The following is a 17,555-nucleotide window of genomic DNA, read 5'->3' as shown; positions in this document are numbered from 1 at the left end:
ATAATAAACCGTATAATTAATAGAGTCATGTCATAAACATACTTATTAATAGTTGTAGTTGCATTATACAACATGTCTTTCGTCTTCTCCTATATAAATGTTAATTATCTCCTGCCTACACAAATCTTGCAACTCTTTGTTTGAATAACTATCATGCATTAATGTTTTATGTCTTATTTTATGCCCCTAACCATGAAATCATGCTATTTCCTTTCTTTTTTTTTAAACTATATGTGTTCATTAATGATCTAATATGTTATTTACATTATACTTTCTCTATACAAGTTTGCGTAATTTGAGTTAATAATTTTTTTTTCTTTTGTAGGAGGCTGAGATCATGGAGAACGATTAGAGACGCTATTATGTTGCCGGGATATAGTCATTCGTAGACCGTAGAGGTTATCTTTGGTGCTATTATTTTTTTTCATAGTGTTGATGCTAATCCGTATGAATAAGTTCGTCTGACATGTTTATTATACTTACTTTTTAAGTTCGTACTAAAAAAAAGTCATTTTTAAGAAGTAATAGGATTTGTCAATTGTTTAATTTTCATGCGTATGAAATAATCAACTTGGCGTACGGATTTACATGTTGACAAATCTATAAACTTCTTATGCATTGCTTATTTGTGTCGCTTTTTCAACCAAAATAACACCGTGATAGGATTTGTCGCTTCGATTCATGTTTTTTTTTTTTTTTTTTTTTTTTTGTAATTTTAAGCGTATTTATGTTAATTACTAAGTAAAATAATTAATGATATCTTTAACGACTTTGTTAGCGATAAAAATTCTAAAATTAACCCCATTATGGGTAGTATACAAAAGCATGTTTACTGCAAGTGTGGATAATAGGGTTGGTCTAAAAAAGTGAAGACTTTCTGTAGAGTGGCATTTGTTTAAGGTCTCTCTGCTACACATTATGTAAGGACAATATAGAAAAGAATTATTATATTATTTTTACAAGAAGATTTCTACGTAGTATTACCGTATTACGTAATTCCTCCTTACATTATTGTTTTAACAAGAAGATGTTTAATATGTTTGTGGTATAGTTTAAGCCTTTGATGGGGTGATTGTAAGGTGGTATTTTAATTAGGTAAATCACATGACATTAAAATAAAAGACTCATTGCTTAGCCTTCGACAATGACGGTAGTGTTTAAAAAAGTTTTCATGCTTACCCAAGCTGGTTGATTAGTACCAAAACATGCGCAATAATCAGAAAGTTCATCCTCCTAAGTTTGTACCATCTTCACCAAACTATTTATTAATCAGGTCATAAATTAATTATGTATTATGTAATACAGTGTAGCTTTCGATCTACACTTACAACATTGTCAGTTTTTTACTTATACAATCAAACTAATTAACTTAATATGCAATCCGTTAAGGTACTTTCTACTTTTACATGAATAGTCATATATTTGTTAAATATTGTCACGATATCGCCATATCAGTGCGTTGGGATTTTGGAGATTGAACAGATGATGACCAAGTTTGATTAAAAGTGTGTTTAAAATATGATTTACACTCCAGTGAAAAGATGATCACGAGTGTTAGACAACAAGTGTAGACAAGAGTTTGAGTATAACTAATTATTTATACAATTGGTCTCTCTTGTGACGGGTTATCATTTGTGGCGGATATTTTGTGAGATAAAATGGTAACAAAATGGGTTAGTGGAGAAAGGGGACCGCATGAATAGTGTTGCAGAGAGAGAAAAAGTGGGTACATTGTGAGGTAAAGTGGTATCCGTCACAAGCTTGTGACGGATATGTCATGTCTTCAATGAGAATTTGTGTTATTTATAACCGTTATAGCAGTTTTCTTATCTCTATTGAAACTTAATAGGGTGATGATTTTTTTTAATGTGCAAGTCTCCTCTAAGATGGTTTTACAATATTACATTGTAAAACGTATAACGAAAGACCTTAATGTCCTTATTTTAGAAATTGGTGATTGATGAAAGTTATTTTAGGGGGTGTTTTTACTTAAACAATCATTTTATTTTATATTAATATTTATTTAAAACGGTTTTATATAAGAATTGTGGTTTTTTAATATATCATGTAAAACGACTCTAATAAAACCCAAATTTGACTATGATTAAAACACACTAATATTCTATGAGAAATATGAACTCATTCCTCTAAGGAGTATATGAGTTATGCTTAAATTGCCCCTTTAAACTCCACATCCACGTAAAGAAATATAAATATAAAGTAATATTTAAGAGATATTCTAACTTATAAACTTTAATAAGCTTAAAAAAAATACACATAAGATGAAAAATAAATAAGATTTGAGGTAGTACATTCGATTTATGTTCCTTTTTTCGCGACAACGTAAAGTTAAACTATATGCCGTTGTCCTAACTTTATTGCAATAGCAGCTACTACGCTACTACGGTTCTAATACATTTTAATTTGCTAATATGGAATTGTTCACATTAATAATTTGTATGAAAGCAAGTATTTCATTCTTCTTTTTTGATGCAATGATTTCAATAAAATTCACCAAATAATAACTATGTAATTTTTCATGAAAAGAACATATTAGTATCCCAACATTTCTATACCTCTTATCTAGATTTTGTGGAAATCCAAAAGATTTGAGATAGTAGTAATGGTAGAATAAAAATATACAGAAACGATTTTAAAATTGCTACTAATATTGAGTAGAGGTCAAATACTTGTGGGGGAAAATTTTCGAAAAATATAAATGAATTTCAAGAGTTATTTAAATTTACTCAAAAGTATATATATCAAGTTAATTTAAAGTCTAACAAAATGGTGTTGGCTTTAATCTAAATTCTATAAGTTGTTTAATATTACGCATCACTAATAGAATACTTCCAGGTTGTAATGTCTTTTCAGTACTGTTGAGTTTGTTACAAATGAAGGTGAACTATGTTTTAATTTGGGCGACCTTAAGCCAGAACTTATAATAAAGATTAAGCCAGAATTTTGAGTGATAATAAAGATTCAATTTATTGGGTGATATTACTTAAAGGCCCGTGCATTGCACGGGCATTAAATCTAGTATATATAAAAGAGGCTCTTTTTTCAAGTAATTCTAGAGACTCCAAGTTTTTTGAAACACTCTAATTATAATAATAATATTAAAGTTAATTAAGTAACAATTAAAATAATAAGAGATAATATCGAAGATCATTAAACCATAGTGAATTCTATCCCAAACACTTAGGAGTCGTTTGGTTACCACTTGAAAAACACAGGCATTAGAAAATCCCATGAATTTAAAAAAACAAGGTTGTTTGGTTGCCATTTTTTGAGGAGAATGTAGGAATTGGAACTTCCCAGGAATTTCCAATGCCTACATGATGTGGGAAGTGGCTTACCTACTCCCCCCTTGGTCATTGGAGATTCCTGTGGAATTTAATTCCTACATGGGCAACCAAACAATTTTGCCAAATTCACCCGAATTAGATGATGGAATTTAATTCCTATGAATTGCAAGTTCCTAGGAAGTTGAAGTTCCTTGATCAACCAAACGACTCCTTACATATATATGCATATATATTATATACTCTTTGTATTTGTATCTTTATTATTGCTAAACGAACTCCTATTAATTACACCTTAAATTATTCCATAATAACATATTATAAATAGTCAATAATAATTTGAGTCTTTCTCATTCAATGCTCCTTAACAGCTTCACGTTTTTAGTTTCTTGTGATGTTAAAATACTTTTATCGTAAAGTTATGCAATTTTGTATAGTTTATATTTGTTATTGCTTGCAGTTTTAATTGTAAAATTAACCCACTCGAATTGTTTTGATACTGATTTAATCTATTTTTTCTTCCAGGTTATTTGATCATAGAAATAATAATTTGACATTGAGCTCTTTATTTTTCTTATGCAGAACAATTATATTCATATAGGGAGTAGCATGGAATATAATGGGGTAATTTCATTGTCTTTACAATACGACTAAAAGGTAATTAACCACCAACGACTAATGCTATGTGATGTTGCAACAGGGCCAGTCTAGAGATTTCAGGGTTACTGTGCGGAAATTTAACATGAGACCCTCTATATAGCAGAGAGGACTTAGTGACCGACCCTGATGCGTTGTAATACTGATGTATACTCTATGTTGTATCCAAGTTCAAGATGCATTTGCATGAAAGAAAACACAAATATAAAGAAATGGAGGTTCAAAGACGGTCATCATTATTTAGTCGAGGGCTTTGCATTAGGAGCATGTTTTAGTGAAGACCTTAATGTCAATCTTTCAGCAAATGCTCATTATTTTACGATTAAAAGATGTATGTTATAGTTTTATTAGGATTAAATATATTAAATAATACTCCTTATATGAACAAACTATTCTTATTGGCATAAATATTGTGTTATACTTTCTCGGATTTATTCATTTGTTTACTTTTTTTTTTTATTCTTTGCCTCCTAAGTATTATTTTGAATAACTTTTAAATTTTATTGAATTACCTATGTTGTTTTATATGGAGTAGTTTTAACAAATTGGACCGTTTTATATTGTAAAACCGTCATATTCATTAATTTGTGATTAACTAAAGATAGAGTTTGAATTACTACCACCATGTACTTATGATTTGAAAAGTCACATGTTTATGAGAATTTTTTTTTTTCAAGAACAATTGTATATTACTCATATTATCGTTCGCACGGAGTATTAATTTTAGAATATTAAAAACTCCAACTTTTACCAATGATGATTATTTATTAGTTAAATAGTAAGTAGATAGATATCTTATTATTATTATTATTATTATTATTATTATTATTATATATGAGATATAAATTGGTAAATAGTAGAATTTGTATACACGATGAAAGTCTAATACTATGTAAAACTTAAGATAGAGGAGCACTACAAGTTGATAATGACTTAAATACTTTACCGATTCCCCTTATATACCTATCATCCTCAAGCCCTCAATTTTACGTACGTAATTCACTCATAGATACTAATTCTACCTTTTTTCCATTTCTTTTCCTAATTATATAGTATTCATCAGCTTACATTACTTTTTCACTAAGATTTTATCAATATTACAATTGCATAACAAACTGATAATGAGCTAATGACAAACAACTTGGTCAATTTTATCATGCTATGGTTTTTGATAAATAAATAAATAAAAGAGTTTGTCATATTAGGATCATACTTGACGTAGAGTATTTAAACCTTCACAAGTTACATGTTAATGAAATTCTATCTTAAGAGTTGCTATATATACACTCACCATACGCTAACTCCCCATATTTTTATTACCTTTACTAATACAAAACTGATACTTTGTATCTCTTATGATGAATTTTTGTTACTGTTATTTTCTACGTACTGTTATATATGTTTACCTCCCTATTATAGTCTTTGGTAAGAGCTTTATTACCCCAACCGACTTTAGTTAATATACAACAATCTCAAACTAATATAGAAGACTTTACATAAAGAAGCATCTTACTGAGATTCTTAAGTTAAAACTAGAACATACTCCTAATAAAAAAAAAATGATAGATTTGCAATAGGTTGATTAGAATATTAATGTCCATGGCACGCAAACAAAATAGCTTATAGTTGCGATTCTGAAACAATTTTTTGGTTACTACATTATATACAACAGAGCACTACAAACAGGCCCGTATAGTCGATGTTTTGGAGCGATATTAGTGGTCGATGATTTTTTTAGCTACTTATGTTTAATTGAAATTAGAATATTGAATAATATTATTTATTTATTTAGATTAAAAGAAACAAAAAATAAAACAAAAGGTACGGATAAACTACAATAAATTACAGAGTTTCCTTAATTATAGGATATATTATTCCATTATTATAAATTGTACTTGTATATATTAAACAACCGGTTAGAAAAGATAAAGATTTAAAAAGATTCGAATGCTAAAGTTTAGCATGAATTGGAAACTACGGAGTATCCGTATGTACCATTATATGAAAGCTTTCCACACCTAAAATATTTAACATGAAATTTTCACGTATCCCCTCCCTCTATAATTCGTTTCCTCCTTTCATGCTTTTGTAAAATGATTAATAATGTACTCCTAACGTGATTAATATTGTAGAACTTTAATGAAACACGTTAAATAGATAAATATTAGGGAAATTTAAAAAATATTAATGATAAAATTTTAAAAAGATAGAGATTAAAACAGATATATTAATATGTAAATTATCCCCCAAAATTTTATATTTGTTTATCAGATATTATTTAAAAAACAAACTCTATCTAATTAATATGATAGAGTTACATTTGTAACAAACACCCTTTAACATGCATATAAAAAACAACAACAAATACGGCTTTTTCCTTCACCATTCTATTTTATGTCTATTATTATTATTATTATTATTATTATTATTATTATTATTATTATTATTATTATTATTATTATTATTATTATTATTATTATTATGTGTTTTTATTTATTTTTATTCTATTGCTTTTGTATAATTTCTTGCATATTAATTATCGCTAATTGTTTTCTTTCGTATTTTCAGGTGCATGAAATTGGACTCGGCGAAACTGTTATTTTATGGTATTCCATGATTATCTATATCTAATCTCCCCTAGGAATTAATTCGGATCAGTGTCTCTCTTACCCATTGCTTTTTTGAATAATAATGACATATTATTGAGTTTATTTTTTCATTTATTTTTGCTTAAATCGTTAAATTTTGTCCAAATATTGAGGCTTCATCTCAATGAGCATATTCTACTATTATAGTATTATATATTGACGGCGTTGTCAGGTTTAGATTAACAAGCTTTAGGGAGGCGTAAATTAATGATATCTACGGTATCCGACATTAAATACTCTTACGTTCCTTTCCACAATGTACATAAAACTACATTAACTCACACCACAACTGATAGAATCATTCTCAAATAATTGACGTTAGCTTTGGATGGTTTCAAATGATTATTAAGTTAGCCGGCCTTGAAATCATTTTAGAATTAAAGCTTTGATCAGGATTGTTCATATTGGTTAAGTTTTGTTCTGTAATTTTCTAACCATTAAAATTTTATTCTTTTAGCATATTTGTATACATTATAAATTTGACTTCATCGATTCCATATTTTCAAACAATAAAATTAGTATTGGTATTTCGTGGAGTACACATACTTTTATTTTTAAGACTTTCACGTTATTTTGTTTTCTCTGTTTAAAATTAAATATTTTTGATGTCTATAAACTTATTTCTTGATACAGGGGTATATTTTCACAAATTTTGTTGATAATAATATAGTTGGTATCTTTAAATTAAAGTATGATTCATTTTTTTATGGCATGTTAAATAATTATAATTAGATAAAAATATACAATAATAACACTATTGTCCAATAAAAATATTACAATATAGGAAACCCGTGCAAGTAAGTGTTTCAAGTAAGTTTGTAACCAAGTCCTTTTTAATTAATAAAACATCCTCAACAATGTTTTAGAAGCTCAAATATTCAAGACTATATTAGGTTACCCGTATGCATCGAAGAAGCCATACTTACCATAATAATTAGAGGTGAACCAATATTATAACTCGTGCAACGCACGGACACAAAATCAAGTTTTTTTATATATTAAACCAGTCTTTACAACTGAAAGCTTAAATATTAAAACCATATATGAATAATCCATCCTATACATTGAATTTTGATGGAAAATTCCGAAAGCACTCATTTAGTTCCGAAACTATACTAATAATGCAATTATTCATCCTATACCCGGACTTGAAATTTGATGGAAAATCCGAACAACTCCTTAAATTTATAAACTATATATACCTATCGATCCATCACGTACCTCAAAAGTCGATGGAGAGCCTTAAACCGATCCGTGAATATTAAGACTGTTTATATATTAATCCATCTGACATAAACCCTTGAATGATGGAATACTAATATTAATAATAATACGAATCATTAGCCTCATTATGTGGGCTCATCTTCAAGACCAACCGGACATGCTTTGTTCAAATTCTTTAGTATGGCCAAGGCATCAAGTTTTTCACCAACCAGTGTTAACTGCTTCTTCTTCATATCCATCTCAAACTTGTCCAATTTCTCTGCAATAAAAATCAATAACGTTAATGTCATTTCTTTGATAAATATTCCGTAGCAAAATTGTAAACTTAATGGAGTATGGTTTTTGAAAATACCGTAGAATTTGTAGATTTTTGTCATCGCTTTTTTAAGCTGTTTTTTTTCGGTGTAGTCCAACCTCACTACCAATTTAATCATCTTAAACAAATATAATGTTAGTATTAATCAAACGACAAAGAAAAATACATTAAATAGCAAATATTTTTTTTACATACTAAATTTTATAGTTCCACGGTTATTGATGGAATAAGATAAAGACAAATAAAAATGAAGAGAGAAAAATAATTGAAAAAAATATCAAACAAAAAAATGCATTGTAGTGCAAGAAGAATAAATAATAAGCAAAGAAAATAAAAGATTAAACACATCATGTGAGCCATAAAAAGACAAATAGAAAAACAATGTAAAATGTAAAATATTAAAGAAAAAACACATCACGTGCAAAAAAAAATAATAATAGAATAACAAAGTAAAATATAGAAAAAATAACATAAAACCCCACTACGCATCAATAACTAAGAACAAAAACAGAAGCACAAACGTAGCAATATTCGTGACAAAATAATAATAAACTGTGGCAAAAGTTTAGTAACTTATGGCCATATATGCATAACAATAAATATATATTGATGATATATTATGACAATATATATATTGGTAAATAATTTTTTTCTTACGAGTCCCTTTTGTCGTAGGTAGACCTGGCAAATCGGGTTAACGGGTCGGGTTCGGGTCAGGCCATTTCGGGTCGGGCCATTTCAGGTCTCTCAAATTTTCGGGTTAGCTCGGGTCGGGCCGGGTCATTTTGGATTCCGGGTCTGTTTCGGGTTTATTTGTCGGGTCTATTTCGGGTCAAGCGGGTCGGGTTATTTTGGGTCAGGTCATTTTCGGGTCAATAATTAAGAGAGAAAAAGGCATTTCAAGACTTTTGGGGTCAATTAGAGTTATATTTTATCGGGTCATTTTCGGGTTGAGTGGTTTCGGGTCGGGCATTTCGGGTCGGGTCTGTTACGGGTCCATGAAAGCTCGGGTCATTTTCGAGTCGGGTCGGGTCAATTCGGACTTCGGGTGTCATTCGGGTGCGGCAGTTCGGGTCGATTTCGGGTCTCGGGTCAACCTTTTCGGGTCGGGTCATTCGGGCCGGGTTGATTTTGCCAGGTCTAGTCGTAGGGCCCAGTGTTATCAAAATCCGGCCTTGTATAATGTAACACCCGTAAATTTGAAGACCTTTATTATATTTTAAAAGTAATATTTTAATCTATTTTAATTTTATATTAATTTATTTGGAGTAAAATTTATTTGATAAAATATAATCTTATTTTATTTTGAAGAAATGTAATTATTTTTGATAGTTTAGAAATGTTTAAAAGTGATTTAAACTATATTTAAACCTTTTCCTTTGATAAAATAGATTTCGGAAAAAAATCGTAAAATTGGGATTTTCCCATTCCTTACGGTCGTTGGGTAAACGAGTTTGGATATTGGACATATGAGTACTTAATCTTTTAGTAAAATCGTGTTTAAGAACTTTAATATTCTCGGAAATCGCGTTCGACGAATATTTTAATTTCGTAAACGAACCAAAACGTAAACAATTGAAACTCACCCAAACACCCTACCCCAAACCGTGCACCCTCCATCCTCCATGGGTCTCCTCTTCATCTTTCATTTCCTCAATTCTCATTCTATCACTTCCTTTTTCCAAACACCAAATTCATCTCAAAAATTATATATTCGGAATCCTCTCTTCATTCCCCATCTAATAATAAACTCTATTTTCATTTCCCCCAATTTTGTTTAAGACACATTTTTCTAGGGTTTCGACTTAAGGCTAATTAACATGTTTTTATTGTTTGTATAGGTGAAGATTTTGAAGATGAGTTAGGGGACTCATATATTGTAGAAGATGATGAGTGATTTCGGTTTCTAGGGCTCTTTCTCAAGTGTTATTGTTCTCTTTTTCTAGTTTAAGGTAACTATTCCGAGTCACTCGACGAATTAATGTCACATTCGTAGTTGTATTTGTTGTTGTTTGTTTTCGTTTGTTGTTGTTTGAGACGATCTTGTTGATAAATGAATGAATGGAGTAAGATGAGTATGCTTATGTTTAATTTATGTTACCCATTTGTATATTATTGTTTGGAACAAATTTGGATGAGGAATTATGTGTTGTGACAAGTCCGTGTTTTGGCTGGAACGCGTCGATGCATCGAGACAGCGGTTTCAATGTTTCCAAAAATATGACAGATTGAACGGCATCGAAAAATTAGGTGGTTTAACCACTTGAATCACTCAATTCGGAGTCCGTATGAGTAAATGGCGTCGTTTTATCGATTAAAAATTTATAGAAAAGTTTACCCTTGTGTGAGACGGTTATTTATGCTATTTTATTATGCGAGAATTTTGTGGAATTAGTTATTTTGTAAGTTGGAATATTTTCTTTATATTGATAGTGTTCACATGATAGAAATTGGAATATTGCATGAGAATGATATTGTAATGAATGTTGTGATTTAGGCCAAAATGGGCTAAGACTACGAAGGGCAGTTTGACCGAATGAGTTTGGTCAAACTAGGTTTAAACCGGTCAGCCTCGATTTGATCAATGACCCGTCGGGGGACTCGGGTCGAGGGTTTGTCTTTGAGGTGAGATTGGTTGTTATTGGATGTTTTATGTTATGCCTTGATATTTGTAATTATCATTTCACATGTTGGTTGTTGGATGCTTTGGATGCCTTATGCTTGAGTCTTGTTGCCTCTTTGCCATTTTAGCTTGTTCTCATGGATTATGGTACTGTTGGTTAACTGGAATTTGGATTATTATTGATATTGGAGATATTGTTGGATTGTCAGCTGAATATGCCCTTGCGTAGCCTTTCATATGTTAGGGTGTGTATGATCATTTGTATGTGCAAGTTTGGACTCTTTGCCCCTCTTATGGTTAATTGGGTGTCCTACTTGTCTTGTGTGGTGTGGGCTAAAGTATTCAATTTCGGGACTAGGTCCTAGGTGAGTATTTCGGCCTTCATCATAGATAGGCCATTATAGTCTTTGACGAGTGTATGTTCACCGCTTAATAGCCTTTGTGTCTTAGCTTGGTGGGTTTATATCCAAGTTAGGGCATGACCTCCTGACGTACTCTTAGAAGTATGTGGTCAGCTTAAGTACTAGCCAACCCTTTGGTGGACTCCTTAGGGGTACTCATGTGTTGTTATCATGGGTCTTGGATGCGGTAGTTTTCCGCATGTCGCTAGGTCTGCGCAGGTTTAGGACTAGGGTGTTTACCTTACCTCGTGGTATAGAGTCGAGTTACAGAGTGACTATTGACTGTCCTAAGAACTTATGCCTGTCTTTAGATATATTGTCCTTTCTTGTTTGATGATTCTATGAATCATAGAAAGTAAGATGCATGCCGGCTATGGTTGATAGAGTTTGGATTCCTGGATGTTATGTGATTCACATGATAGTGTAGTATGAGTCGGTCTAGTATTCACATGCTAGGACTATGTGTTGTTATATTGTTGTTCACATGATAAGCACGATTGTCTAGCATCTATATGCTAAGGCTATGTGTTATTCATATTCATATTCTTATGTTTACATGTTATATTAATTATGACATTTCGTGGCTGGGAGGACTCGGAGTTACTCCCCACTGACTGTGGCTTTCGTATTTGTATAAAATGCAATTGACAGGTAGGTGATGCATATATGGGGTACATGGACGAGCTAGCGAGCAAAGTAACCTTGGGACCTAGATTGGCTTTATTTTATTGTGACCCTTAAACACTTTTTATGTCATATACTTCTTAGGGACATATGTCTCCCTTTTTCATATTTGGATTGTATAACTTTGTTTCGCGACTTTAGCGATATTTTATTTATGAGATTTATTTTAGACCTTGCATGTTTGACACCTTCCCATTTGGATATTTTTATAACAGGTTCAGGTTTTAAAAATTTCAGGTTTTTACCCAAATGAACCTATTACAAACATATCCATGCAGTTTTTATCTAGAATTATGTGTTTACTTTTCCGCAATAAATGAGGGTGTCACATATAACACCACCAACGAACATAGCTAGCTCCGTGAATTTCACGGGTAATAAAATTAGTTCACATGTAATAAGTGATGACCCGAATAAAAATGGTGTATATGAGAGGGTGACGTCAACTGTCATATCATTATCCAAATAATATATACAAATATTATGGACGATTTCTCGCCCGAGGACCTTGGAGAGGATCGTTATTATGTACAGTACGTATTATCATGCAATATGGACTATGTGGTTCATATCACACGGCATATAATATGGATAATGACAAAATGAACTTATTCAGATTTGCACGTGACTTAGAAATTGAAGGAACCTTGAGTTGTTGAAATACTCTCGGTTTTTACCGAAAAAAGGAGTTCAAATTTGTTCAGTTTTAGCAAAGCATCTGTAGTAGCTGAAATGTTGGTTTACTTGCTCACAATGGAACTACAACGTATACGAAATGGCAAAGCAACTATGCAAGAGCCGAGAAGATTATAGCGTAGAAATAATACTATTTTAATCACGACTTTACTTTTAAGACGATGTATTTGTATAACTGGAAAATAGATCCAGTTGTAAGCAGTGACAAGCCAGGATTTGAGGTAGGTGTGTGGGGGGCAGGGGGGAGGGAATTTCCATAATATAACCTCAAAAAACTTCGAAAATTTTCACTAAAACGTAAGACATTTTCATTTTACAGTGGGGTCGAGCGTCCCTGCTATCCTCCCTAAATCCGCCACTAGATGTAAATAAAAACATGAAACAAGAGGTTCCTCCCTAAATCCGCCACTGGATGTAAATAAAAACATGAAACAAGCGGTAACCTCGCCATGCAGTATAAGCCGTGTCACGCAACACCACTAGACCTTCCACCTTCGACTTGTCCACTCCACGCGGCAACCGCCACGTCAAGCGCCTAAACCTTTCTTTGACACTTGACGTTTGACCTTTTTTTAACTGCCATCTTTGATTATGTGTTAACTGCATGTGTGATAATGAATAAGGTTACAAAAGTTTAGTATTATTTATACAAATTGTAACATAACAATCTAAACTAGATACAAATTATAGTCTTCCTAATTTGTGGCACAAAATGTGGAACTGAGTCAAAGAAGAATAAGTAAAAGATAGTGAAGAATAATTAATGGCAAGATTTTGAAGATTGTACAAGTGTGGTCTATCTGCCAAGTAGTCCCGTGTTCAATTCTTCCCAGTTCACAGTAGCATTTTTTTCCTTATTGCATTAACTGTTTGAATCAAATGATACTAGTTTTAAACCCGTGTAAAACTACACGGGTATGTATTTGGGCCAGCATTAATGTTCTTAGATGATTTTTTTTTTTTTTTTTTTTTTTTGCATTTCTATTGTAATTATCTAATTGGTCTAAATCGGCGATCTATTTAGTTAATGTTTACACTTGTTTCAAATACGTGTTCAAATGCAATGGTTTAAGAGGAGATAACGTAATATACTACTGTAAATAACATTTGCATACATAAAAAACCTTACATCCCGAATAAAGAAATGTAATTTAATAATCTACTTTAACATATGAAAATTATTCTAAAAATTGAAAAATTTCGTGATATACTACATTAGTAGCCGTAGTAAAGTACGTATATCTGAATCACAAATTAGAATTTTCAAGCCTTCTTTTTGTGTGACCCTGGAAAGTGCCACATAAAGTTGGTCATGACTAAACACTGCCCTTGACTCTTGTTTATCGTCATCGCAAAACAAACAGCGATGGGGAATTGCTTTCTACTGCCCGTGCAATGCCTATGAGTCATCGGTGCTTCATCCCATATTATGAGTTTAGCACGTATCAATAGTTCAGCTAAATCACTGCCGAGCTTAATTCGAGAGCAGATGGAGTCATGCGTTACATTAATGGAAATTCATAACCTGGAATGAGCTGTTACACCACCTAGTATCAAAGTTGCTGCAATTCCACTTGACAAAACAGCCACAACAATATCGCCCTTTTTTCTGAAACCGGCACACAAAGCTCTCCAAAGGAACATTTTCCCAATTCCACCATATCCATAAACGAAAAACACCCCTCCTTTGTTATTTAAAGCAGCTTCCATAACTTGATTATACACCAACCTCTGCTCGTCCGTCATTGAAGATAGCTGAATCTCATGTTCTTCACTCAAGGACTGTCTGTCATACGACAACGCATCCATGACTAAACGATTCCGATGATGTGCCGTTGTAGACATGTCTGGGAACGGCATTCCCTCAAATCGACGAAGTGAACTACCATTTATTTGAAGAGAATTTTCAATATCAATAAGTGCATAATTTTGCAACTCTTCATTGGTTAGCTTTAAATCTGGGGTAAAAAAATTGCAATATTATCTATGTGATTTTATATACTCCAACAATAAATGTATGGAATAGATGAAGGTAAGAATACGAAATATGAAGAATTGTTTAAAGTTGTTCTAATTAAAAGAGCAGTAAATGTTAACTATTAAGTAAAGACACACCTTGATTGTTAAGAACAGTGCGTTGCTTGTGAAGGATGTAGTCCGATAGCAGTTGCCAAGTTTCGTCCCAAACTCTGTTCGGCATAGACAACGTGCCACAAAATAACAACGTCGCGAACAAGTTTTTCAAGTAGAAGCCAGGCCCCCAATCAGCTGCTTCTTTGATAGCTGCAATATACTCTCGATCATTACCAATTAAACCCAATGCATAACATGCTTCTCTAAATGTCAGATGAGCAAAATCATTCACAGTCCTGATATCATCAAAACATTTTGGTCCCCTAACGTGATTCAACATTACTCTCATGAAATACAACTCACCACATTGTGGCGGAACGTGAACCAACCTATTAATTGTAAACCCTTTTTTCCTAAGGCTCCATTCGCGAATTTTCTTTTTCCAAACAAATTTTGTTGGAAATTCACAGTATAATAATTCTTTAGCAAGCTACATCTCTCTTACTGTCGAATTATTACAGCCCATCCAATTAAGAAATTGCGACACCTCGAGCGAAGTATTTTCTACAACCTCATCAACCCAATCATCATCGTGAAACACGACAGGTTGCTCATCTGGAAGATGGTATTACAGCCTTTCAACAGCAGGAGTTCTGTAGTGGATATCAAACCCAAATATTCTCCAAACGGCTTCACATGCAGAGAGATATCGACAATCGTAAAACCTCTTAATCTCATCAAATCGACCAGGATCCTCCTCATTACGATGTGTGTAAAACGACTGCATGGTAACTCGATCAGAGCCCTTGTTAATGTACTTAAATAGGTACTTAATGGATCTAGATTGATTACACCATTCGACATTTATATGATCCCGATATTTCAACAACAACTTAAAGTTATATGGAATGACAAAATCATTTCCCGAGGGCACATCATCCTTAATCACCGTAACTCCCTTCTTGCTTCTCTTGTATATAGAGCTTTGGGTAATATTTTGAGGACTTGTCTCCGACGATACACGGTGATGAGGGCTTTGCTTTACCACACGGCCCATGAAGCATATACTTGCAAACAACACTATGTAAGACGGGATCTATAGTCGGATCAGGAATCTCCGCAGAAATGATTTTGTCGACATCTGCGGCTGTAGGGAATTTGTCTTCCCGATGTAGGAACAATACTATATGGGCATGAGGGAGTCCACGTTTTTGAAATTCAATAGTATAGACGGCTGCAAACAAACGTAAATAAATATCATTAGATTTTTGTACAATAATGCTATGTCATAAACGATATATTAAGTTAAAAGATTAGCAATTGGTAGGACCTCCTCTCGCTCTTCCAAAAATATGTCGATCCTTTAAGTCCCTTATCAACTCATCGAGCTTCATTTTAAAGACGCGACACAGAATATCTGGACGGTCCTCGGGTCTCAAGCCTCTTTTGAAACAAATCGTACTATTTCCGGTCACTTTGGATTACAGATGAAAGTGATGAATAAATCTGGATAACCAAGCCACTTACAAATAGTCATGGTATCAAGGAAATTGGCTTTTTTCCAATTATCACCTCCGAGGAAAGAAGCAGGCACGATAAACCGAGTACTCGCGGAAGATGGCTCAACGTCTCCTCTTGCAACATCATTTGAGAGGTTCTTATAATTATCAACTCGAAGTCGATCTTGGTTAAAACGAATGAAATTGAGCCTATGCGATTCGACCAGCATATAACAATCAACTAAAAATTGGTGGAATGCCTTACCAGATAACAAGATCGTTGGAAATTCAACATCTGGCGGTCTCTCTAGAAGATGATAAGCAAAGCACTCCCTACACGCTGTTTCTTCACGTGGTTGGTCACTCGTGCTAACTGATAGTAGGATGTCGTGGTCCCACCAATCAAACAATATTTATAAAAGTTCAATACCAAACTAATGAAATGTAGTAGGGTAAGGAGGTCGGTCCCAAGAGATGGTGGGGTTAGGCTACAAGTCTAATGTTTAGTTTTAGTCTAGTCGGTCGATGAGATTGATGTTGAAAATATTCTAAAAGTAACTAAAACAAGAAATGAATGAATAACTAACAAGTAAACCATGAAAGTAGATATAAAATGACTAATTAAGGGAGTTAGGGGGATTAAGGGGGTTCATGTATGTAATTGAGTTCTCAATGGGGTTTAAAGATTCATTAATCGACAAAGTATAAGTGTTAATTCGAGGTCTTAATACTCTCTCGAGTCACTAAGTACCCAACCACCCTATTACTCACTCTCGTGACAATAATAAGAAACGGTCTCATCCTAATTGCGCCTAATCAAGTCTCGGGTCTCCCACATCGACTCAATAACAAGGTCAAATAACACTAATCGTCATTTGGGTTACACAACACATTAAAGTACCAATTAAGTGACAAATTAACACAAATGACTTAACGATTAATGATAATAATGACTACCCATTAAATGAAATCCAATTTAATACACTAATCCCTTCCCCCTAACAAATAATCTACTCTAACATAATTAAGGACACAATAATTAAGCTACTCACTAATAATAAATATGTAATAAACATAATTAAACTAATAAAGTAACAAACTTGGATTGAATTAACAAGTAAGACTAACATAAACAATGAAATGAAAATGATAAGAACAATAAAAAAGAGATGAGAAAATTGTACTATATGAAAGGAGATTGCATAAATGGGATAGATCTATAATTTGAATACAAAAAGATTAAACCTTGAACCAAATTGATGAACTAAATTAATATGTAATTAAATTAATAAGGAGGAAAAATAAGAGGAGGTTTTATTTTGAGACCTACTAATTTTCTAACTACTGCCGTCTCAAATCCTCCCTGCCTCCTGTTGTTTCGTAAATTCCCACTTTTATACACACTTTCACAATGCTATTAAAAATAACA

The 17,555-nt window shown here is 32.5% G+C and overlaps 2 protein-coding genes across 2 annotated transcripts; both read right to left on the bottom strand.

Annotated features, from left to right (window-relative positions):
* Positions 1 to 14,072: 14,072 nt before the first annotated feature.
* Positions 14,073 to 14,967, bottom strand: LOC141608844 (uncharacterized). Its single transcript, XM_074428192.1, has 2 exons — positions 14,670 to 14,967; positions 14,073 to 14,512 (listed from the first exon to the last, which is right to left on the bottom strand). The coding sequence occupies exons 1-2, from the start codon at positions 14,965 to 14,967 to the stop codon at positions 14,073 to 14,075; spliced, it is 738 nt and encodes a 245-aa protein (XP_074284293.1).
* A 288-nt stretch (positions 14,968 to 15,255) lies between these two features.
* Positions 15,256 to 15,684, bottom strand: LOC141608843 (uncharacterized). The gene has a single exon (XM_074428191.1). The coding sequence runs from the start codon at positions 15,682 to 15,684 to the stop codon at positions 15,256 to 15,258; it is 429 nt and encodes a 142-aa protein (XP_074284292.1).
* Positions 15,685 to 17,555: the final 1,871 nt, after the last annotated feature.

The sequence above is a fragment of the Silene latifolia genome, chromosome 10 (assembly GCF_048544455.1).
Source record: "Silene latifolia isolate original U9 population chromosome 10, ASM4854445v1, whole genome shotgun sequence".
Lineage (NCBI taxonomy): Eukaryota > Viridiplantae > Streptophyta > Magnoliopsida > Caryophyllales > Caryophyllaceae > Silene > Silene latifolia.
The sequence above is the reverse complement of the archived record's forward strand: the minus strand, read 5'-3'. Positions and strand labels throughout refer to the sequence as shown.